Source organism: Onychomys torridus, chromosome 6 (genome assembly GCF_903995425.1).
Source record: "Onychomys torridus chromosome 6, mOncTor1.1, whole genome shotgun sequence".
NCBI lineage: Eukaryota > Metazoa > Chordata > Mammalia > Rodentia > Cricetidae > Onychomys > Onychomys torridus.
In genome coordinates, this window is record NC_050448.1 from 127,189,188 (window position 1) to 127,213,774 (window position 24,587).

Genomic DNA, 24,587 nt, shown 5'->3' on the forward strand with positions numbered 1-24,587 from the left:
TAATTTTTTTTCTTCTTGTGGGTTGTGCATAGACTCAGTAACTATCTAAAACTAATTATTGAAACAATGCATTAGTGAGAATGATATGTAATGTTTTCATGACTCAAACATTATAGCATGATGTGTGTAGATATTTTAACATAATGATATATACAGATATGTTTAACATAAATATAGATTTTTACATTGACACATCTTCTGCAAAGAAACAAAGGCATATTAATTATCTTATCCTCATACTTCATTAAATGGAATTAACATGCTTATAATTCGAGTTCTGTTTTGTTTTTCAAAATCTCACCTTTAGGAAGGGATGCTTTATGTTTCCAAATAAGAAAGTGTATTTCTTTGTGCGGTCCCAGCACTACTTTGAGAGGACCTGGAATGTAAACAAACGGTGGAAGTCCCTGACACAGATCTAAAATCCAGACTTACTAGGGTAAGAGAATCTATCTCATTTGAAAGCTGAAATTGCCTTCCTCTACAACTTTTTCAGGCTTTGGAGAAATAATTAAGTTTTATCCTCTGTTTTGCTTATTCATGCAGAATAGAACTGAGACTTTTTTTCTTAATTCAGCAGCCTAAATTCCATTTCACACTTTTGCCAGGTAATTCTCAACTCAAGCCAACCTTGGGCTTGAGGGATTTCTTCTGCTTTGTGCTCAGGGAGACAAAAGAAAATAATTTTGAATGCATAACAGTTCATTCCAGTATCAATTCAATTGTACCAAAACCATACAACCTCGACTTATTTAATCAACTCATTTCATAAGCAGAAAGCAAATGAAAACCAAAGAGTTCATCACTGCTTGATACTTAGCATAATTAATACAGTTTCCTGGCTTTGTATTTTCAAGGTTCATGTTACACATATATTCAACCAAACTGTATGTCATGAGAGCATGCTGGCCTTGACATTTCTCATCTTTCATTTAGAATATGTCTTCATTCTAAATTCTGTATGGGAAATCAGCCCCCTTGATCTCTTAATAAAAGCAACATGATTTAACTTGAGGGAAATGTGGGGATCACTGAATAACACAGTGCTTCACAAAAGAAAGTGTTTCTTGTCTTTATCTACAGCCATGCTGGTATGTGAGTGTGTGCCTGACAGAATTTATTCTTCAAAGAAAAGTCCTTTGTTCTGTAGTGAGAAAGTATCCAGGTTTTAAGAGTGGTTCAACATTTCTGTATTCCCCATAATTCTCCCATTGGAAATAAGCCAGGTCTCAGACCAAGAGAAAGTGCTTAGAGATGCCCTCTGAGGTAAAGATTTGCCTCTTACTTTATATTTCTTTCTTCTTCTATTATATTAATATTATAGTCAATTAAAATCACATAACATACTCATAGTAAACTACTTATCTAGGCCTCAAAGGGTACTCCAAGTCTCCTCACCATTTATTATGCCAAGTGGGTACCCACTAGCCAGACTTATAGTGGATACCCCAGGATTCTCAACATGTTGTGTCCATTTGTAACATCACCACATTACCACAACATGTCCAGTTATTCACAGCCCTTTCAAATAATACTTTTCTGAAACATATTCCCTTAATGACTGGACTTGGTGCAGGGGGTGAATGCCTAGGGGGTAAAGAGCTTGCAGCTCAAGCCTGACAACCACAGTTTGGATTCCCAGGCCCACATAAAAGCCAGATGCAGCCACATGAATGTTTGTAATCCCTTTGTGCCAACCAAAGTGGGGAGCAGAGTGGGGAATTTCTACAAGCTTCTGGACTAGGTATACCCAGCTGCAGAGAGACTCCCTCTCCAACAAGGTAGAAATTGAGGACTCCTGGAGGTTGTCTACTGACCTCCATCACACACTGCCACAAGTGCACAGCTGGACTCTGTCTCACTCTCACACAGTAGACAAGAACAATGCCTCAAATGAAACACTTATTGTGCAAGCTTGGAAACACGAGTTCAAATTCCTAGCACCCATGTAAAATCCCAATCATCTCTGCCCGGAACAAAGAAAAACAGAGAACTACAGGATAAGGAGAAACCCTACCTCAAAGCATGCACATGCATAGGCATACTCACACATAAACATATATGTGTACATATATTTTTGTTTCTATATTTATACACTTCCAATTATATTTATTAAAGATACTTCTGGAACTTTCAAAAATTGTTTTCTCTTTTAAATATTGCTGCTTGTACAGAGAACAATGATTGACTTTTATTACTACTCTGTTTTAGATCATTTTAGATTCATGGAAAAACTGAGCACTTAGTACAAGAGTTTCCACATACTCTCACAATAATAAATTACATTAGTATGTCATATTAATAAAACCCAATAAATCAATATTGGTACAACATACTGAGTTGGATTGCCGAAGTTTTTAACTGAATGTGTTATCCATCCCCACATCCCATTTGACAAGCAGTATTATCTAGTATGTCTTTGGTTATGGTAGTTTCTCAGATTTTCTTTTTGTTGTTGTTATTGTTGTTTTGTTTGTTTGTTTTTGTTTTTTAACAAAATTTGAAACAAATTTGACAAATTTGAAACTGTTAGGATGCTGCTATTTTCAATACACAGTATCTGGAATATATATAGCAGTATAACATATGATATATATTGGGACTTTGGCTAAAGTAGAATTTGTCACCTTTTGGGTTTTGTTTATGCTTTTTGAAGAAAGTGTGTCACTGTGGAGATTTTATATATGCTCAAGCCATTCCCAGGGTCTCAGTTCACTTCCTGTTGACAGCCAATCAAGATGTAGGACTCTCAGCTCCAGCCCCACCTCTGCCTGCACACTGCCAAGTCCCATCCTGATGACAATGAACTAAACCTCTGAAACTATAAGCTACACCATTGAATGTTTTCCTGTATAAGAATTACCATGGTCATGGTGTCTCCCCACAGCAATTGAAACCCTAACTAAGACAATATCATTTATAACCTTATGTCTGGTTTGACCTTCTATATGAAAGTTGACTTACACATCCACAGTTAAAGAGTATGACCCTTTATATGAAAAAGTATCCACCTTATTTATTTGGAATTCTTCCTCATGGTAGATTTATCTGTCCACCATAGTTGGTTTGGTGTATAGATTTTTACTTCCAGCAAACTTGGTACATTTTATTTATTTTCATTTCACTATTCATAGCCTTCCCTCTCTAAAATTTCTGATCATTTTTATTTTGTACTATCTAATTCAAATAATTTATTATCTTATTCTGAATGCCCAATAACAAAGCATATCTAAAAAGCAGAGATGCTCTGACAGGGTTTACATTCCTATCAGAAGGGACATAAATGAGCCCTTGCCCTCTAAGCTCACCAAGACTTGCCTTGCAAGGACACAGTGCAAAAACCATCACCAAAAGGGCACTCACCACAAATAAAATTTATTAGTACTTTGATCTTAGACTCCTATCCTTTGTAAATATGAAAAAATAAATTTCTGCCCTTTAGTGGTATATTTGACTTTAAAAACCTGTGCTGATAAACAGATGGTCCTATCTATCTCAGGGTGCAAGGACATTTGACACGCAAAAAAATGTAAACTTCTCTCATCCAAACAGCTATATAAAAAATTAAGCTGGGTCTTGGGGGAGATGGATTCCCAATTTTCTAAGGAAGTGCCATATTGATTTCCAAAGTGGCTGTACAAGCTTGCATTCCCACCAGCAGTGGAGGAGAGTTCCCCTTGCTCCACATCCTCTCCAGCATAAGCTGTCTTCTGTGTTTTTGATCTTAGCCATTCTGACAGGTATAAGGTGGTATCTCAGAGTTGTTTTGATTTGCATTTCCCAGGTAATTAGGGATGTTGAGCAATTCCTTATATGTCTTTCAGCCATTTGAACTTCCTCTGTTGAAACGGGACCCTAGGAAAGACACAGGGATTGCCCAATGACAGAGAAATGGATGAGATCTACATGAACAAACTGGACAACAGTGGGAGTAATGAAGGGCAAGATTTGAGGGAAAGAAAGCTTAGGGGAGCAGGAGATCCCAACTGGATCAAGAACAGAAAGGGAGAACAAGGAATAACAGACCATGATAAATGATGACCACATGAGAACAGGAATAGGCAGAGTGCTGGAGAGGTCCCCAACAATCCACAATGATACATCCTCTGTAGACTGCTGCCAATGGTCAAGAGAAAGCCTGATCTGACCTAGTATGGTGATCAGATGGCCAAATACCCTAATGGTTGTGCTGGAACTCTCATCCAATAACTGATGGAAGTGGATGCAGAGATCCTCAGCCAGGCCCCAGGTGGAGTTCCAGGAGTCCAATTGTCGAGAAAGAGGAGGGACTGTAAGAGTGTGAATTGTTGAGACTAAGATTGGAAAAGCACAGGGACAAATAGCCAAATGAATGGAAACACATGAATTATGAAACAAAGGCTGTGGAGCAAGACCTCTGGATAAGTGAAACAATTGAATAGCTTGAACTGTTTGGGAGGCACCCTGGCAGTGGGACCCAGACCTACCCTTAGTCCATGAGCTGGCTGTTTGGAACCTTGGGCTTACACAGGGACACTTTGCTCAGCCTGGAAGGAGGGGACTGGACCTGCCTGTACTGAATCCACCAGGTTGAATTGAATCCTCAGGGGAGTCTTGGCCCTGGAGGAGATGGGAATGGAGGGGACGGGCTGGGGGAAAGGTGGGGGTGGGAGGGGGGAGGACAGGGGAACCCATGGCTGATGTGTAAAATTAAAACACAAATATAATAATTTTTAAAAAAGTAAATAGGCAAATAAATGTAGTAGGAATCTTAAAAGTCTTATTAATAAAAACAAACCTGAGGCCAGTTATTGGAGTGAATGCTGGAAGATCAGAGAAGCAGAACAAGCCACAGCTATCTCACTTGCTAGTTCCTCAGGTGATCCTGTTTCCTCAGGCTGGAAGCCTCTGAGTCCTCATCCAGAATGGGTCTCAGCTGAACTGATGCTAGAAGCCTAAAAGCTTAACTAGCCAAATGCTGAACCAGCCAAATGCTTCTAATTTCTGGTCTTCATGCCTTATATACCTTTCTCTTTCTTCCCCCACTCCCTGGGATTAAAGGTGTGTGTCACCATGCCTGGCTGCTTCCAATGTGGCCTTGAACTCACAGAGATTTGTCTGGTTCTGCCTCCCAAGTGCTGGGATTAAAGGCATGCACCACCACAGCCTAGCTTCTGCTATGGCTTGCTCTGACCCATTTTCTAGCCACCATTTTTGGCTCTATATCTAGTGGCTGTTCTGTTCTCTGACCCCAGATAAATTTGTTAGGGTGCACAATATTTTAGGGAACACAATACCACCACAAATAAAATAGGAAAAACAAAAAATAACAAAAAAGTATAAGAAACACAGAGAAAGAAAGATGAAAAAAAAACCATAAGAACACAAAATCAGAAAGTATAATAAACAATACAACAGATCTCTTTTAAGTAGCATGCCCAAAAGAATTTGAGTTTGTAGAGAACTTGAGAGTAAAACAGTGATTATTAGGAACCAGGAAGTATTTGGGAAATGAGGATTTACTAGAAATATGTGAGTCGATAGTTAAAATATTACAGTTAAACAACAAGAAGAAATTCTGTTGTTCTATGGCCCAGTGAAGTGAGTACATGTAAAAATAATGCATCATGTATCTTATACAGGGAGACCTTGAAAGTGCTAGCTGTAAAGAAATCATGAAGTTTACTAAAATAAATATGCTAATTATCCTGAGTTGATCATTCCCCCAACATACACATAAACCAAAACTTGACATTGTGCTTCATAAATATACATTAATGTTATTTGTCAATCAAAAGAGTAAAATTGATTAGTAAGAAACTATCCTGAGAAAAATCATTTTTAAAATTACTAATATAGGTCTTTTTAACTGCTTGTTTGTTGTTTAGATTTAGTCAAGGTAATTGTTGCTATCAGCACTGCCTAAATGCTTTCCAAACAATTGCAGTGGAGTGGAAATATCTCCTCAAATTAGATGGCTGCATGTGTTCTCTTATCTCCCTATATTTAATAGCTAAATGGATAATTTCACTCTGTCAATATTCTTTCCCATGGTAAATGTTTTCTTTTCCTTGTAAATGACTATTTAACACTAACAACAGCTAGATAAGCATGAGCTATCAAAAATACCTATACCTAGATAAGACTTCTTTCTAGCATCATGTGGGACAATGTAGATAATGTATTACTGCACATGCACAAATCTGAAAACTACCTTGTGATTATAATATAGTTATATTCAGAGAATACACAAAACATATTGAACTTGTATGACAGGTTATTTTTAATTTAAAACCCCTCTGAGAAATCTGGAGCATGTTGATTTGAATTGAACTGTAGTGTTTTGAAATAATTGAATGTATTATTTCTTCACATAAAACATATAAGAACAAGTTACTTTATTAAACACGATATTGACTATATTATGGTTTTCATTCAATAAGCATGTCTTGTTAACCAAATATTTAGTTTGCATCCAAAAGCTAGAGCAGATTCATTTAAGATGAACAAGAGAAAGGGGTCATAAAGGAGCTCTTTTGTGAGAGCACTCATTTTCATCTTTTGCATCTTATTGTGCTTGTTAGAAGACTGGACCAAACAGCTTGAGTTTACTGAAATTCCTATTCAGAATGTGTCTTTGAATGCTTTTGTGATGTTCTACAACAATTCTGAAAAGTCCTCCTGACTACTACACCAAAATCAAACCAAAAAAAGTCAAAATTTTAACTCTTTAACAAAATAAGGTAATTGGTAACATGTTATAGGTGGTTCAAGACATAATTTTAAAAGCCAGAGACATATATGAAATAAATGCATGATAAAATAAAATTTAGAAATAACTTGACACCATTTCCATATTTAGAAATCAATTGACTCTCTACCTAACACAATTTATTTACTTGTTTATTGGCAAGTACAGATTTTCAACTTTACTATGCTGTGGATATCGCTCTATGTAAATAAAGTTCTGATTGGCCAGTGGCCAGGCAGGAAGTATAGGCGGGACAAGAGAGTAGAGAATTCTGGGAAGTAGAAGGCTGGGGGAGACACCGCCAGCCGCCGCCATGAGAAGCAACATGTAAAGACACTGGTAAGCCACAAGCCATGTGGCAAAGTATAGATAAGCAGAAATGGGTTAATTTAAGACAGAAGAAGTAGATAACAAGAAGCCTGTCACAGCCAAACAGTTTCTAAACAATATAAGTCTTTGTGTGCTTTCTTGTTTGGGTCTGAGCGACTGTGGGACTGGCGGGTAAGAGAGATTTGTCCTGACTGTGGGCCAGGCAGGAAAACTCCAACTACATTACTATATGTATGGTATCTCTTAGTTATTTATAACTTGCCATTACAAAACATCTCAAAAAACAGCAAAAGCTGGAATCTGTAAATCAGAAAGATATTATAGTCAAAACATTGCACCATATTATCTTGTACACATTTATTCTGCCTCTGTTGTTTTTACCTTAAGTAGTCTAAGAGTAATCTTCCTTGGCTATTTAATTGTATGAGTTATTCTGAAGATACTAAGACAGACCAACCCCTGATGGAGCATCAGCAAGAGTAACCAGCACAGTTGCTCACATCAACCCCCTTTTTCATAGGTGACAGTTAGGATGGTAGTCCAACAGAACTTCTCTTTGGAGCTTCAGAAGAGCTGCTATTGTTCCCTGAGGGCTCAAATAGCAGAGGCATGAGCACCACACAAGATAGATAGGTCATCATCTCCCAAGGTCTGGAAGAGAGAAGGGGACCTGCATTCTTCAGGGAAAAGTTTGCAACTTCTATTGTAGGCCCTTCCAGGTCACCTGATCCAAATCCCAGAAGTTATTTTATACAATAATTTATATTGGCATGGAAATATATTCTGGAAAAAAAAATGACCAGCAGGAAAGGCTGTTTGCCTCCATATATACATTCATTTCAACATTCCATAATTACACAAGAGATCCCAGCTGGATCAAGAACAAGAGGGAGAACAAGGAATAACAGACCATGATAAATGAAGACCTCATGGGAATAGAAAGAAGCAAAGTACTAGAGAGGTCCCCAGAAGATACCTCTACAATAGACTACTGGCAATGGTCAAGAGAAAGCCCGAACTGACCTACTCTGGTGATCAGATGGCCAAACACCCTAACTGTCGTGCTAGAACTCTCATCCAATAACTAATGGAAGTGGATGCAGAGATCCACAGCTGGAGATAAATAGCCAAACTATTGGAAACACATGAACTGTTAACCAAAAGCTGAGGAGCCCCCATGGAACTGGATCAGGCCCTCTGGATAAGTGAAACAGTTGATTAGCTTGAACTATTTAGGAGGCCCCCAGTAGGACCGGGACCTGTCCTTAGTGCATAAGCTGGCTGTTTGGAACCTCGGGCCTATAATGGGACACTTTGCTCAGCCTAGGTGAAGGGAGGAGGGGACTGGACCTGCCTCAACTGAATCTACCAGGCTGAGCTGAATCCCCAGGGAAGACCTTTCCTTGGAGGAGATGGGAATGGGGGAAGGACTGGGGAGAGGGGGAAGGAGGAGGGAGGACAGGAGAATCCATGGCTGATATGTAAAATTAAATTCATTATGACATTAAAAAAAAAGAATTAACTCCAAAAAAAGTTTGAAATTAGTGAAGGACAGCTTCTTCCTTCAATGCTGTGAAAATTACCCTTTTGGCTATTAAATTTACTTTGCCCTTGTTGAATTAGGAATGTGGGCCTGTTGTAGGCTTTGTCTTCCAGTGAAATTTAGCAAAAAATGGCCCTGGAATGCTTAGTGTAGTAGTTCTGTAAATTCATAACACATTCAACTTTGAGTTTGTATTTTCTAAACCAAGTTGGCAAGACAAAGGACATGCCTTAGAGGAACTGGAGCCTGGCCCACATGCAGACTTCCCTTTCATATATTCCCCAGAAAAGGGATCTTGGAGGCCTTGCTTTTTATCTCAGGTGTACCCCCCACACACACACACACACCACTTCCTGGCAAGGGCCTGAGTACTTGCATGGGTAACATCCCAGTGGATGAACAGAACCTCAGTGTTTGGGGATGTATCAGTTACAACCTGAGCTGGCAGAATTGGTTGCTGGATAATCCAGAGGTTACCTATCTTGAATATCAAGCTTCTGCATGATCTACATGATAAATCCTTGACTGCTGGTGGCAATATCCTTAGGATTTGCTTCTCCAACCATGGTATGGAATGGTGAATCTATAGGAAAGAGACATGCTTGATTAAACTTTCTTCAACTTTGACCTCCACTGGAAAACCATGAGTCAGTCTCACAGCTGATGGGACTCAAGGAGAGGCTCAACAGTTTAAGGACCTGAAAAATACAACCATGCTTCACATGAGGAGCAGGACTCTGGGCACTCACAGTGAACTTTGGGCTATGCACAAGTGTTCTTGTGTCTCAGAGGACATTTCTTTGGGACCACTTCATGTGTGGATTGCAATGAATTATATTTCTGCTTTTAGAATTCTGTTTTCCCTTGTTTTGAGATATTATCCCACTACAAAGCCCCAGATGGTAATGAACTCATGGCTTGCCTGCCTCTGAAGACTGAATCCTGAGATCCAGCATCTGCCCTAAGATCTGGCTACTTTCAGAATTCTTCAGTCCTGCTTCTGTTTGCCTCTGCTGACCTATATGTGGGTACCATTCAAGGAAATGAATTATATAACCTTATGATTCTGGATATAAAATAAGTGCTCTGATATTTGCATTTAAACTCCACTTCTAAAATTAAATAGAACATTTCATACTAATAAAAAAACACAAAACAAAAAATAACTTGTAATGTGTCACCAGTTTCCTCATCAGTGAATTAAATAAACTTTTAATGTTCTTTCATTTTTACACCTGTATGAAAATCTACACTTTTGCTTTCTTTCAAAAATTATTTTCTTGCATTTGTAAGATAGAATCAGCTTCTTTTACATGTTATTTTCTAAAATGTACTGCTCTCTCTCTTTCTCTCTCTCCCGTGTGTGTGTGTGTGTGTGTGTGTGTGTGTGTGTGTGTGTGTGTGTGTGTGTGTGTGTTGGAAGTCTCTTGAATTTCATCAACAGCCAGTTAAAAACAATGTCTTAATCATTGCCAAAATATCAGATGCTGCATTATGTTTATTGAGCCTAATAATTCAGTGTTCTCTTTAAATACAAAAGAATTTGGTTGGCTAATGCCCAGGGCAGATAACAAAAGCCTTCCCTGCCACACAGTATCATAACACAGCTAAGCCTTTCACTTACTTTCCAGCCAAGCATGATTTACTATGTTTTTCAGTTGACACAGCAAGGAAATTAACTCTAGTTTAAAAATAGAAAGAAACAAGGCTTTGTTTGGAATATATTTTAGTAAAATCATAGCTGTAAAGTAAAAGTTTACTCTCATGGATTTATATAGCAAAGACTCAAAGAAATGATAATGCAATACTAATTATATTTAAACTCTGGCCTACATCTTACTATTAAAATAGCAATAATTGAGATTTTAAATTTATTTTGTGTGTGTGTATGTACATGTATGTGGACATACATATTCACATGTATGAGCGGAGGTAAGAAGAAACCTGTAGATACTGATTTTCTTCCTCTACCATGGGGGTCCAAAGGATAGAATTCAGGTGTTTGGCTCATTACCAAGAGCTGTGACATGCTCATCTATTTCTCTGGGCCTTTGTCAAAGTTTGTTTTATAATAATTGAGTTCTTTTAAAAGCCAGGAAGTATCAGCCCAAGATTACACAGAGTGATGTTGACTGCATAAGTGAAACGGTGACTACTCAGCCCTTGGGGATCTAGAGAATGTTTCTATTGTTAGTCCTTATCCTTTTCATCAACCTTTACTCTACAATTTTATAAATCATTTGACAACAGCTATGAGGAAATTAACACACAAAGTCTTTTATACACCAACTCAGACCATATTCCTCTTGCAACAACAAATAGTAGAGTAACTTAGATAACATTAAAAACCATTGGTAGTGCTGGGGTTAAATAAATGTCTAAGATAGATGAAAGTATATCACTTGGAAAATGCAAATAAAAATGTTTTGACACAATTCTATACCAAACTTTACCAATTTGAAAGTTTGTGTCTAATTTTTACTTACTCTTCCAAATCAAATCCCTTTTCTTGACACTATGCACACTCACTATGATGCATCCAACACTCCTTAACAAATGGAATGCACTGAATTATAATGGGGTGAAAGAATAAGAGTATCAAGGAGTCTCCAAGTAGACTTCTGCTTAGTAAATGAACAAAGGTCATTGACAAATTCTTATAGTCATTCGATGGGGGAAAGAAGAGTCTGGGAACAAAGCAGACATCATACAGTCATGGTCTTCCAGGCAAAAGTCAGGCAGAAATTCACTTTAAGAGTGTCATTCTTTGTTGATGACTTAATCTCTCAAGTGAGTAGTTCTAGGATGTCATATTGCTAAATTCTGCTGATTTTAATTCTAAGGGGACAAGTGACATATAAAAGCATAACACTTCTCCCCATTCTGCCACAGAAAAATGTTAATCTCAGAAAACAGCGCCTCAGATGGGAATGTGTTCCTAATGTTCACCTACATTAATGATTCCTTATTAATACATCTCATGAGCTAATGATACATAATGTTTAGCAATGCAAATGATCTTGCTAGTGCAATTGGAGAAAATGGTATAACTGCCAAGAAATGAGCAAGGGGACTCTAATCACATACCATTAATAGGACAGAAATGCAGAGTCCTATTCTTAATGCTTCACAACATAGGTCTTATGGGTGGATTTTCCAATATCACTTGGGTCTTACTGTATGTCACATTGGGAAATGAATAAATTGAGTCAGACGTCACTGGTTCTAAAGTCCAACTATACTTGTGCTGCAGTATATGTGTCTTTCTCTTTCCATTATCTTATGGCAATAAGCACACCTCAAAACCCTCTAGAATATTCTTGGGCCAATTTTTACCAGAAGATTGTTAATACTTGATTCACAATACTCCTGTTATGATAAAATATCATGATCAAAAGCAATTTATGAAGAAAGGATTTATTTTGGCTTACCATTATAAGGGAATAAAATCCACCAAAGAAGGGAAGTTATGGCAATAGTTGAGGAAAAGTATGGTAGAAGAAGCAGGAAACTGGTTGATCACATTTTCATCCACAAATCAGAATCCCAGAGAAAGAACAGGAAGTTGGAGCATCTATAAGTCCACCCTCCTTTGACATAACTTCTCCATCAAGGCTCCACCTCCTAAAGGTGCCACAATTACCCAGTAGTGCTACCAACTGAGGACCAAGTATTCAAATAAATGAGAGGATGAAGAACAATTCTCAATCAAACCACCACCCTTGGTGTTAAAACACGTCTAGGGGGTTCATGGGATAAATCTGATTAAATTATCTTGCTGTAATCTGCACCCTAATATAAATAAAAAGAATCTGTGGAGGTGGTTCAGTGAATAAGAGGTTTTGCTCAATGATTTCCACATGATTTAAAGTCTTTAATCTTTTCTGTAGGTGTTACTCTATTCGTTTCTTCCAAATGGATAGTGTAGAGTTGTAAGTGATTTAAATTAGATGAAAAAATGTATTTTTAAACCAAGACATATAATCACATGAATATTACTTACTCATATTACTTTAACAATGTAATATCTAATTATCCTGTTTAGAATTGTAGCAAAATAAAGGTTGTTGGCAAAAAGAAGTGTTACCATTACACACTATATATTGGAAAATATATAGAATACTTACTACTGATAAGATCGTGTCCAAAGAATTGTGAGAGATACAAGGAAGAGAAGATATCTATTTTCATTTTCAAATTTATATATGAAAAGATAATTATGGAATCACAATGGAGTGAATCTGAAGCCTTGAAATGGGCCCTTTTCCTATTGCAGGAGTGAGATACTGGAAAAATTCTTAACTTTGCCAAGCTGAAATTTTACTGGCCTCATAAGAATTAACTGCAAATACATGTTAGGCTGTTACAAAATGACGGCATAGAAGACTGTGATAATATACAGATGTGTATTTTGTCTCTTCATCAGAATGTTTTTAATGCTAATGAAAAAGAGCAAATATAGAGAAAGAGGACAAAGGATCAAAAGGAAGATTGGATTGGTGAATTAACACTGGAGGAAACATCAAAGAGACAGACTTTAAGCACAAGGTAGGGAGTCTTCTCATTTCCTCAGATATAGGAAAGGCGGCTCTACAGGGAGACCCGGATTTAGGAGGAGGGAGAATGAATCTATAGCTTCTGCTCAGTTCTGTCCTGCTCTCTTAGTAAGTCACACAGCAGGGACTGGGGTTTCAGGAGAGCTTAGTGAGAGAGGAGTTCCCTGTGCCAATGGAAGGACTGAGATGATAGCCGAGGGAGAAACAAGTCTTGAACAGTGTCACTGTTTTTGGTTATGCACTAGTTTAGAGAGGTACAACGCAGTTTGGCTACTATAAATTTGGAAAGAGGACAAACATGAAAAGACAGAGTTGAGACTGTTGACTAGAGGACCCTTGAAATGAGGAACCAAGTTTTTAGAAAAGGGAGGAAAGTCCTAAACAAGCCCTTAATCATGGAAAATGCTTGTATGTCAAGGAATTGAAAGCTTCAAGAAGAAAATGCTTGTATGTCAAGAAGAAAGCTTCAAGATGAATGACCAGGTGTGTCTGAAAACCATGTTTTCATTAAGGAAGATGCTGGAGGTTAAGCATTCAAATATTATTGTGTGGAGGTTCAGTTTCAGGTGACAGCCATGAAGGTAAATCTCTGAAAAGTCACAGAGTAAATAAGAAACAAACAACAGGACTTGAGGAATTTGAGGGAGATGATGAAATCACAGGGCTCTCAGATGGGGTGGATAAGGAAGACTGGGACCTGGGAATCCATCCTCATAAAATACTTGCAGCATAAATGGAATTTTAAATCTTTATATTTATATAAACTCATGAAATCAGAAAATGACAGAAAAGAGGGGATGGGCAAGGGAACAGATTGTTCCAGCCTCACATTAAAAGCTCATGTAGGAATTTTCAAGGCCTATCAGAGTGCTAGCCCTCCCAGCTTCCAAGAAGCAGGAACCCTGTGGACTAAGGCACAGAGGTAGATTTGAAGAGGACATGGTTCTCAGGCAGTCACCAGGCTTCTGAGTCTTTCTACAAACCATCATGACATAGGCCACAAACTTCTAAATGGAATGTAAGTAGATGCATCATTCTGACCAAGTTATATTTCTTTATTGTCATAAATAATAAAAAATTACAGATCACATGAGTTCAAGTAAGCATTGAATTCTGCAGCCATAACTAAGTATTAATGGCATTATTATGAGCTTCTCTGTGTCATCTTCTGTGCTAATTAAGATACTTGTTACAAATTATTGAATGGATTCTTGACAGAATGTATTTCTTTGCCTGTGTGGCCTTTGTCTAAGGGTCCTGGCTCTATGGTCCATCATGTTTTGCATTTAAACTTGAAATATACATTAATATGATAAATTGGTTTCCCTCTCGTGTTCCCACAAGCTGCTTCTCATTGAGCTAAGTACTTCTTCAAGGGGCTAAGAATCCATTGATTTCAGATCAGCAAGTATATGAGATTTTTTAGACCATATTGAAAATGAAAAATTGAACTCCTCATCGTTCTTTCCCAAAAGGGAAAGGCTGAAGTCAGCAGAGCTAATGAGGAAAAAAAAAAAAAAAAAAAAAAAAAAAACTACCAATACAGAAACCCAGGAGCAGCAGGTAGAAGAATTAGTCACAATTATTCTGAAATACATAAATTTACCTCCAATATTCTGCCAAAAAAACTGAATGATTTAATACAACATGTTATTTTAGCTTTACAAAGCATAGGTTTTGAGGTTTTCTCTTTATGCCCTTGTGTTTTCTTGACTTTCTTACCTGTTTCCAGTTTCCCAGGTTATTTGTAAGGGATTGCATTTTTTAGAGGCCTGTGCCAAGATTTACCCGCATGAGTCCTGTTGACCTTGGTTAGAGCTGCAAGGCAAAATCTCTACTCCTTGCTATAAAATGAACTTGCTGTTTACAGCCACAATTTCATCTGGTTTTGCTATCCCACATATGAAAATTATTTCTCTGGAAGGCTTGATTTACTTCTATTAATTATTATTCAAAAATATACCCTGAGAAACAATTGTAGCCAAATACCAAACAAATGAAAACAGATGGTGTATAAGCTAGAGGAAGGATTTGGCCCAGGAGGGTAGGAGAAAAATATATAATACAAACAGAATTTTCTTTAATTGCCTTCAGTGAGTCAACATGCAAAGTGACCACATCTTTCTTCATACCTCTCCTCATTTTAAAAATGTTTATATTCAAGGTGTAGGATATATAAAACATTATCCAGAAGTTAGATAGCAAAAATAAGGTCTTTGTGTCCTTGATGACAGTTCCTAGTTCCCTGCTAACAAGGTAAACTCAAGGAAAAAAATAACTAAGTGAATTGGGCAAACTCTAACATCTGAGCGATAAAAGTGAGTTTGAAAACCGCTTGTTGGTTTTAAATTGAACTACTCATTAAAAGGTTTTCTTAGTGCTAGGAGTACAGGGCGGTGGTGGAAAGACTCCACAGTGGCCGGAGGTCCTGCCTTCTTAACATCACTTTGTCATTAGGAAGCTGACAAGTGCAGAAACGGCTTTAGCCTCATCTGTGTGTCCTCTGCCACAAAGATCAAGACAACTGGTGAACTTCTTCTGCTCCCCTAAACAGCATGTGTGGAAAGAGACAAGCAGTTTCTCTGAGGACAAGAATTCTCATCACGTGAGCAGGGGCTTCCTTTGTTCTCATTAAAACTCGCTGAAAGGGCCCTGGAATGAGGGACTACTCTGGAAAATCGGTCCTCCTCTGTGCAAAGTAAAGATGTGAGGTCAAGTTCACCAGATATGAATCATTATCAAGTACGTCCACCTGAAAAGCCAAGTTCAAGATACCTGTGAGAGAATGCACTTTACAGCGCCCCCAGACTCTTCCAGCACAGATTTCCCTCCACACTTAACACACCAGATGGAAACTTGAAACATTTGAAAAAGTGTCAGAATGTAATCAGGCATCAAAGTTAAAGTGAATTTTACAAACAGTACTCAGGCTAACTAAATTTTCAAACCACTTTTGGCACATTTCTTTGGTCTCCTCTATTCATTTTGCCAGAAGTCATTGATTTAAAAAGGTTATGCAAATGTATATATTTTTCCAATTTATCATTTATAAAGAAAGCACTTATGTAAATAAACCTTTGGAAAAGCTAGGTTATTATAATTAAAGCACAAATGTGGTTGTGTGGGAAATATTGTTCTTTTGCTTTAATACGTGTTTTAAAAAGTTATTTATATACATTGCAAAGAAGAGTTTTATGCATGAATTAAATATTATAGACAATTCCCCACAGTACTGTAAAAAGATATAACTTCAATTAATTGTCATACTGTCCCAAAACTATAGGGAGTGCCCTTTCTCTCCTCTCTTTACAATACTGTATGTGTGTATATGTGTTTCTGTCGTACATATGTGTACAGGCAGGTACTCCAATGAACACCTATACAGAAGCCAGAGCAAGCAAGGAAGTGTCTTCCTCTGTCACCCTCCATCTTATTTCCTTGAAAAGGGATCTCTGGTTAGGCTGGACAGCAAACTCTCAGGACCCACCTGTCTCTGCTCCTCAGTACTAGGGTGACAGACGCCAAAGCCCCGCCTGCCATTTTGATAGATACTGAGGATACAAACTCAAGTCTGCATGCAGACCAAGTACTCTGACTCACCAAGCCAGCTCCCCAGCCTAAATATTTTTTCTATTGTTAATACACCACAGCCACCCCTATGTTGAGTAACTCCAGAAGTATTGACTCATGTCACCCTGTGTTGCAGTCACACAGCTAGCTATATCTGGCCAGCTAGCTCTATGTGCTCCAAAACTCAATCTTCAGCTTCTGTTGGATTTTAGAAATGGACCATTGACATAAAAAATTATTCTTTCAAATTAAGAGAACCTCTGCCTGAAGACTACACTAGGATTGTTACCGGTGTGTTGGGTGAGAGCCGGTCCTCTAGGAGTATGATGAGCTCATTCCATGAGCCAGACAATGATCATGTGCCATGGAAGCAAGATAAAACCAAAGTGAGGTGACAGACAGACAAGGGAGTCACTGACAGAGTGTGACAGCCAGAGCTGAGGCCAGGGATCTGAAAGGAGCAGTTTTCTTACCGGTCCTCTCGGAGTGAAAGCAGCAGAGATCTTGAGCACCTCAAACAGAAAGTAATGGTTGTGGACCTGAGGACATGGAAATGCCAAGCAAGAGACAGCTAAGGTAGAGAACCTGAGGAGTCTGGACAGAAAGTAACAGTTACAAAAAAACAGGGACCCTGAAGGAGCTTCCACCTTCCTGGTCCTTCAGAGTAGAGATCATAAAGCCTCTGCTTGCTCCTGGACACAAAGGAACAGTTACAGATCTGAGGCCAGCTGAGATGGTGAAAGTAAGTTACAGATTGAGCGGCAGCAGGGAAAGCCCCTAAAGGAGAAAAGAACTAAAATGACAAACTTTATTACAACAAACAGCTACAATCAAGAGGGTGGGAGGAGCCCCAAGGGTAACAGGACTTTCTATAGGCTGCCAGGGGCCATATCTCCTGACAGTCACTTTGTAACATATAATGTCTTGGAAAGGAGAACAAGGAGCCATCCTTCTTAAAGTGCTAGTTCCTGTTTTCCAAATTAACACAAGTTCTCCTGACCATCTTTCATTCCCCAATAATTTGAATCATTAAATTGACTAACTATATCTTCTTTTCTACCAGACATTCCACCTGAAATGCAAGTTGAACGTGGAAAATTATTTCATTCTCATTTGATAGGATTTTTCCATGAATGTTCTGCTCTGTTCACTGGGTGTGGAGTACTTGCCATCATGTATTTATCTAGCAATTTCAAAGAGCTTTTAAAGAAAATAAAAGCTAAAAGCCTGTAATATCAAACTAGTAAATATGATGTGCAGTTGCAACACCACGGGACAGAGGGCCTCAAGGGTATCTGAAGCCTTTCATTTACTGACCAATGGCTTCAAAATGGTTCTCAAAGTCTAGATGACAGCACTGCTTGTGAATAATAACCAGGAAACGTGATTAACCATCTTAATTTGATACATTCTATGCACATTTATTAACCACCTACTATGTGCTTGGTCTAATGGTACTGCAAGCTAGGTAGCCAATTCTTCCATTGTAAATACAAAAAACCCAACTGACATTGTCTCCTTCTGCAGGTGTCTTTGGTTTTCTATGCTCTCCTAGTCTGAGCTAGTTTGCTTCATGATTTTTGTCATGTTTGTGTCTGTGTTATCTCACAAAGCCCATTGGTTTATAATTGTTTAAAAGTAATTCCCTCCTAAAATAACAATAAATTATTCTTGAAGTCAAAATCTTGTCTTATTTTATGTTACTGTATAGCTAATTCCTCTGAATAGAAACTTCTCTTCTTGTAAAGGGACTCATATGATTCAGGAAGCTCACACTATTTAGCAAGGTTCAGGAAGTTCATAAAACATACAAGGTTCACAAAGCCATACCTAAGGTGAGATATATGTATATGTGTGTGTGTATATATGTATATGACTTTTTAATTGAGCTGCAAGTTGGAGATCAAGAAAAAAACTCTAGCTTTTGTAAATTGTCACTCATGCCAGGGTGGGATTTTCAGTGATAGAGCTATCCAAAAATCACCCATGTTCCTGTAAGTATTTCCAGTAGACCCATTGGTTCACCAAGCTATACTTGAGTGAAATCATTTCTTTGGCTGTGATTAGGGCCTTCTCTGGGGAGAATAGATGTTTCTTCATATTTTCCCAGGAAAAGGTACACATTTCTGTTGTTGTGATAAAATACATTGTCAACAATCAAATTAAGGGATAAAGGATTTATTTTAGTCAACAATTCCAGTCTATACCATCACTTCAAGATACTCACAGTGGTAGGAGCTTAAGACAGCTGATCACATAACATCCACAGTCAAGGGTGGAGAGAAATGAATTCATGCACGCTTACTTGTGCTCAGTTTGCTCTCTACACTTATACAGTCTAAGATCGCTGCCTAGAGAACAGTGCCACCCAAGATGGGCAAGTCTTCTATTATCAATTACCCATGAGTAATCAAGACAATCCCTCACAGAGATGTTCACAAGCCAACTTGATTCAGTCAGCTCCTCATTGTCTAGATTTTCCAGTTAACTGAACTAACAATCACAACTAAATGCTGACACTAGATTGGAGCTCACCTTCCTGACAACAGCCTTCCCCTTTTCGTGGAAAGCACATTATTGGCACAGAATGTAAAATAAGTGTGCTGTGCATTTAATTATGCATGCTCTTAGAAATGGACCTAAGTATGCATTCCAATGAGAAATTTAATATTAATGAATTTTGCATATTGTTTTTGCTTTCCTTTCCCTTCAGAATGAGAGTTATAACTAGGTCAAGAGTTTTCTTGGGAAGTGCATGATTTGGGGTTTGGTTGTTTTTGTTGTTGTTGTTGTTTACCAAATTATAATTTAAAAACTTCTATTTAATCACTAAAACTTTGCAAAAGCTTGCTTCTATTCTACACAAACTAAATTACCTGAGATAATTAACTATATCATTTGCATATTCAGCCCATGGCTATTTAAAAAGCTGCTTCAGTCATTATGTGGCTTTTCCATTTGGTTTAACACAAATTCCCAAGATAGCTTTAAAGTTATTTGGAGTTGTTCTCTTCAACATAACTGTGAGTTCAATTATGGAAGTGAGATTTTTTTGTTGTTGTTCTGTTTAGAAAATATTTTTCTCAGAGCTAAGAGTTGATCAGTAGAAACAGAGCAATTATCAACAATCTCTAAAAGAGCCCAGGAATTCTGCAAAGGTCTTCTTGGAAAGGGCAATTAAGAGCTGAAGTAATTGAAAACACTAGCTGTATCCCCTGCCTTTGTTTGTTTTGTTTGTTTGTTTTAATTCTAGGGATAGAACCTAGGGTCTCACACATCCTAAGCAAGGGCTCCATCACTTTTTTATTTTATTTTATTTCATATTTTATTTTATATGAGACAGAACATCACTATTTTGCCCAATGGGGCCTTAAACTCACTTTAGACCAAGCTGGTTTTGAATTTATGATCCTTCTGTATGGGGATATATCATGTACCCCAATAAACTTATTTGGGGATCAGAGGACAGAGTCAGCCACTAGATTAGACACAGAGGTCAGATAGTGGTGGTACTCACCCTTAATTCTATCACAGAGATGGATCTCTGTGAGTTCAAGGCCACACTGGGAACACAGTCAGGCAATGGTGGCACATGCCTTTAATACCAGAATTGAAATCTCATGCCTTTGCTTGGAAAGCACACACGCCTTTAATCCCAGGAAGTGACATGGCTGGGTGGAAAATGGTATATAATGCATGAGGAGACAGGAACTAAGCAGCTGTTCAACTGAGACCCTCAGGGATGGGGACTCAAGGCTTTCAATCTGAGGATTCATGGAAACAGGATTGGCTGAGGAGTTGGCAAGGCTAGGTTAGCCGCCTTGTTCTGTTTCTCTGATCTTTTAGCTTTCACTCTACTATCTGGCTCCAGGTTTATTTGTTGTTTGTTTGTCTTATTAATAAGACCATTTAACAATTTGTGTTACACTTCTGCCTCTGAGGATCCTAAGTATTTGAGATTACAGCCTACAGATCTGGTTTGTTTTACTTTTGAGACAAGGTCTCCCTATGTTGTCTAGGTTGGCCTCAAACTTGAGTGCCTTCTGCTTCAAGTGCTGGGATTCTGGGTGTGCAGCACTCTGCCAACCTACTTTCATTTAAACTACTGTACCTAAGCTTCTGAGTCTGTTTCTCAAGTAGTTTCCATGCTGTGAAGCTCTGCCTTCTTGTTTCATGCAAATCTACCCCTTATACATATGCCCCTGTTGCAAACACAATGGGCTAGTTTCTAGGAGTGACATTACAGCCAGACTGTTGAAAAAGTCTTCTCTTTCTGATTGCTGTCAGGTGAGAAGACCCAAGCCAAATGCCACTGACTCTTTTTTCTTCAATCTTATCTTAATTTTCTTATATATTGCCACTTCATAAGAGAAACTATACTTGCTAATGCCCACCCAACTGTCTAGCATTCTATCCTAAGGTGTTTAAAAGTTGTACACAAAGTGACCATAGTTGCCATGTATTCCTCCTGTCACCTTGGTGACAGACCTAGCCATGGCAGTCAAGCTGTCCCTCATAATTGCAAAGTACTTTTCTGAAATTTTGCTTTTTATTTTTAATCTCCTTAAGAATGGTGTTGTCATTAAGGGAGCCTTGGTTACTTAAAAGGATTTGGAAAGAGGAATTGCTGGAATAATACTTTGTCTCTTGACTAGGGAATGGGCACTGTTCAAAAAGGAATGCCTCATAAGTGTTACCATGGCAAAACCGGAAGAGTCTACAATGCCACCCAGCATGCTGTGGGCATGATTGTAAACAAGCAAGTTAAGGGCAAGATTCTCGCCAAGCGAATTAACGTGCGTATTGAGCACATCAAGCACTCTAAGAGCCTAGACAGCTTCCTGAAGTGCATGAAGGAGAACGACCAAAAGAAAAAGGAAGCCAAGGAGAAGGGCACCTGGGTTCAGCTGAAGCGCCAGCCCGCCCCACACAGAGAAGCACACTTTGTGAGGACTAACGGGAAGGAGCCTGAGCTGCTGGAGCCCTTTCCATATGAATTCATGGCCTAATGTACAAAAAGAAATAAAAGACCTGGACTGTATTTTTTTTAAAAAAAGCAAATAGAAACATATGAAATCAAGGTAAAGTATGTTTCAAGAAGTCAACAAATGCTTCCTACGTATTTCAAAATATCACAAATATATTGTATTTTCACCTATTCATGAAAGCATCCTATAAGGGGCAATAATCTGCTTGTCATTAATTAAACTCTTTTTCAGAACAAGAATCAGCCAAAAGTACCACTACTTTACTTGGGGATCTTTTGTTAATATAGTAAGTGTTTTAGTTGGGTTTTCTATTGCTGTGAGGAGACGCCATGACCACAGCATCTCTCATACAGGAAAACATTTAACTGTGGTGGCTCTTTTTCAGTTCAGAGGCTCAATCCATTATTATCATGGGGGGAAGTACAGAGGTGTGCAGGCAGACATGGTACCGGAGAAATACTGAAAGTCCTACATCTTGCAGACAACAGGAAATGGTCTCAGATACTAGCAATATCTTGAGCATAGGAAACCCCAAAGCCCACCCCCAACAATGACACACTTTCTCCAACAAGGCTATGCCTCCTAATAGTACCACTCCCTGTGAGCTTATAGGGGCCAATTACATTCAAACTACCATAGTAATTTAAAAAATACAGACATGTATATAAATATATGTCCGAAGAATACATAAAGAAAGGTTGATTGCTATAATGTAGCATATCCACATCCAAGTATCTAAGTATACAAGCAGAAAAAGGAATAAAGAAAATGGAGTAAGAATAAGACAGAGATAAAAGGGCACTAATGACAACAGATACAAAAGATATAGATTATAGTTATAGAAAGGTTTGTATTACTGAAAGATGTTAAAGAATACTCCAATGAAGGGATATTCTGTGTTCAAGTGTATAACAGCAATAGCTGTGTTAAAAGTACATGTTCTCCCCTATTTTTATCAACTCCACCATTATCACCCTTGCCAAACTGTCACTGCCTTTGTTTTGGTTAGCTTTCTGTGACTGCAACAAATAATCATCTTATGAAGAGAAAAGGACTATTTGTTTTGATTCATAGTTTTGAAGACATCCGGTGACACTTTTACACTGTGGGAAGCAGTCCGTCATGGTATGTGGCAAGACTGTTCATCTCATGTCCAGGATGCAAAGAGAAGCAAAAGGATCTTTGGTTCTACAATGTCAATTCAAGATCATGCTCCCAGTCACCATTAGAACTCTACTAGGCTCTACTTCTTTCTCTCCCTGCCCCCCATCTCTTTCTCACACACACACCAAAGTAGTTCATAGGCTAAAGACAAATCTTTTAGCACAAAGGTCTTTGAAAGACAATACAAGCATAGTAGTCTTCTCTATTTCTCAAAAAATTTAAATGGTCTTCATGTTCCACCAGCCTCAGACCATGTCAGTTCTTGCTCACTTCCATAGATTCACATTTCGCCTAGCTAATGGATACTCTTAACATAGCCCATCAGGTAGTCTTAACATGACCTACCAGATGTTCTTAGCATGACCTGCCAGGTGTTCTTAGCATGGCCTTCCAGTTATTCTTAGCACAGCCTACCAGGTACTTTTAACATGACCTTCCAGATATTCTTAGCATGGCCCACTAGGTATTTGATGACCTGGCCCACAAGTCCATCTCATCCTTGTCTATTACTCTTTCATTCATTTCCTTCTGGCACATAGCATCTTAGCTGTTCCTCAGACATCTCAGACCCTTCTTCTTCTAGCAGTGTCCTGTGTAGAATTATGAGAAGTTGACCCTCACTCTCTTTAAAATATGAACCAGCTCTGGACTCCAAGATATTCATCTCAGTCTTCCCAGGGGAACTTTTTCTCCATGTTTATTACACATTTCACTTATCTATTGTGTCTCATCTTCTAGTAGAATTTAAATGTCATGAGAGCCTATGTTTGAAGTCACATTTTACCATATTCAGTCCACAGCACAGTCAGCCAATCTCAACTCATAGTAGGCACTCATAAAAGTTCTTAAATCTGCAAAAATGATGTATAGCTCAAACTACAGAGTAAAGAAGTAATGAGTATTATTTATTTATTTATTTATTTATTTATTTATTTATTTATTTATTTATAAGCATTCACATGTAGTAACATGTCAAAAATTGAGGCATAAAATTACTCAGGGTATGTGTCAGAGCACATGTGATGTGTCCCTGATGAGTTTGCCATCTTGGACTTCTTTTTGAAAAACTTGATAGTATTTTGTAGAGTTCAGATTCATATACTACACAACTAATAATTCTGCTTTTCAAACAGGACCTTAAAAATTGCTTACATGTAGAAAATGACTTAGATAAGAGTATTTGTCAGTTGTTTCCAGGTTCTGACTATAGTTAATAATACTGCTATGAACATAGTTGAGCAAGTGTTCTTATGGTATAATTGAGCATCCTTTGGGTATATGACCAAGATTTGTACAGCTGGCTCTTGAAATAAATTGATTCACAATTTTCAGAGAAACTGCCATATTGATTTCCAAAGTGGCTGTACAAGTTTACACTCCCACCAACAGTGGAGGAGTGTTCTCCTTGCTACATATCCTCTCCAACATAAGCTATCATCAGTGACTTTGATCTTAGCCATTCTGACAGGTTAGGATGGTGTCTCAGAGTTATTTTGATTTGCAGTTTCCTAATGACTGAGACTGTTGAGCAATTCCTTAAGTGTCTTGCCACCAGTTGAGAGTCTTTTGTTGAGAATTCTCTGTAGCAGGAATCTTAAAAGATCTTATTAATAAAATCAAACCTGGAGCCAGGTATTGGGTTAAAGCTGGAAGATCAGAGAAGAAGAACAAGCCACAGCTACCTCACCTTGCCAGTTCCTCAGCTG

The 24,587-nt window shown here is 38.2% G+C and overlaps 1 protein-coding gene across 1 annotated transcript; it reads left to right on the forward strand.

Moving 5' to 3' along the window:
* Window positions 1–21,379: 21,379 nt before the first annotated feature.
* LOC118586320 (60S ribosomal protein L21-like) lies at window positions 21,380–21,738 on the forward strand. The gene has a single exon (XM_036191453.1). It carries the CDS (start codon window positions 21,388–21,390, stop codon window positions 21,736–21,738), a length of 351 nt encoding a protein of 116 aa, XP_036047346.1. The 5' UTR covers window positions 21,380–21,387.
* The last annotated feature ends 2,849 nt before the right edge of the window (window positions 21,739–24,587 follow it).

What these genes read in the sequence shown, in the direction of transcription:
- LOC118586320 (XM_036191453.1), top strand. Translation starts at nt 21,388, where the DNA reads ATGGGCACTGTTCAAAAAGGAATGCCTCATAAGTGTTACCATGGCAAA.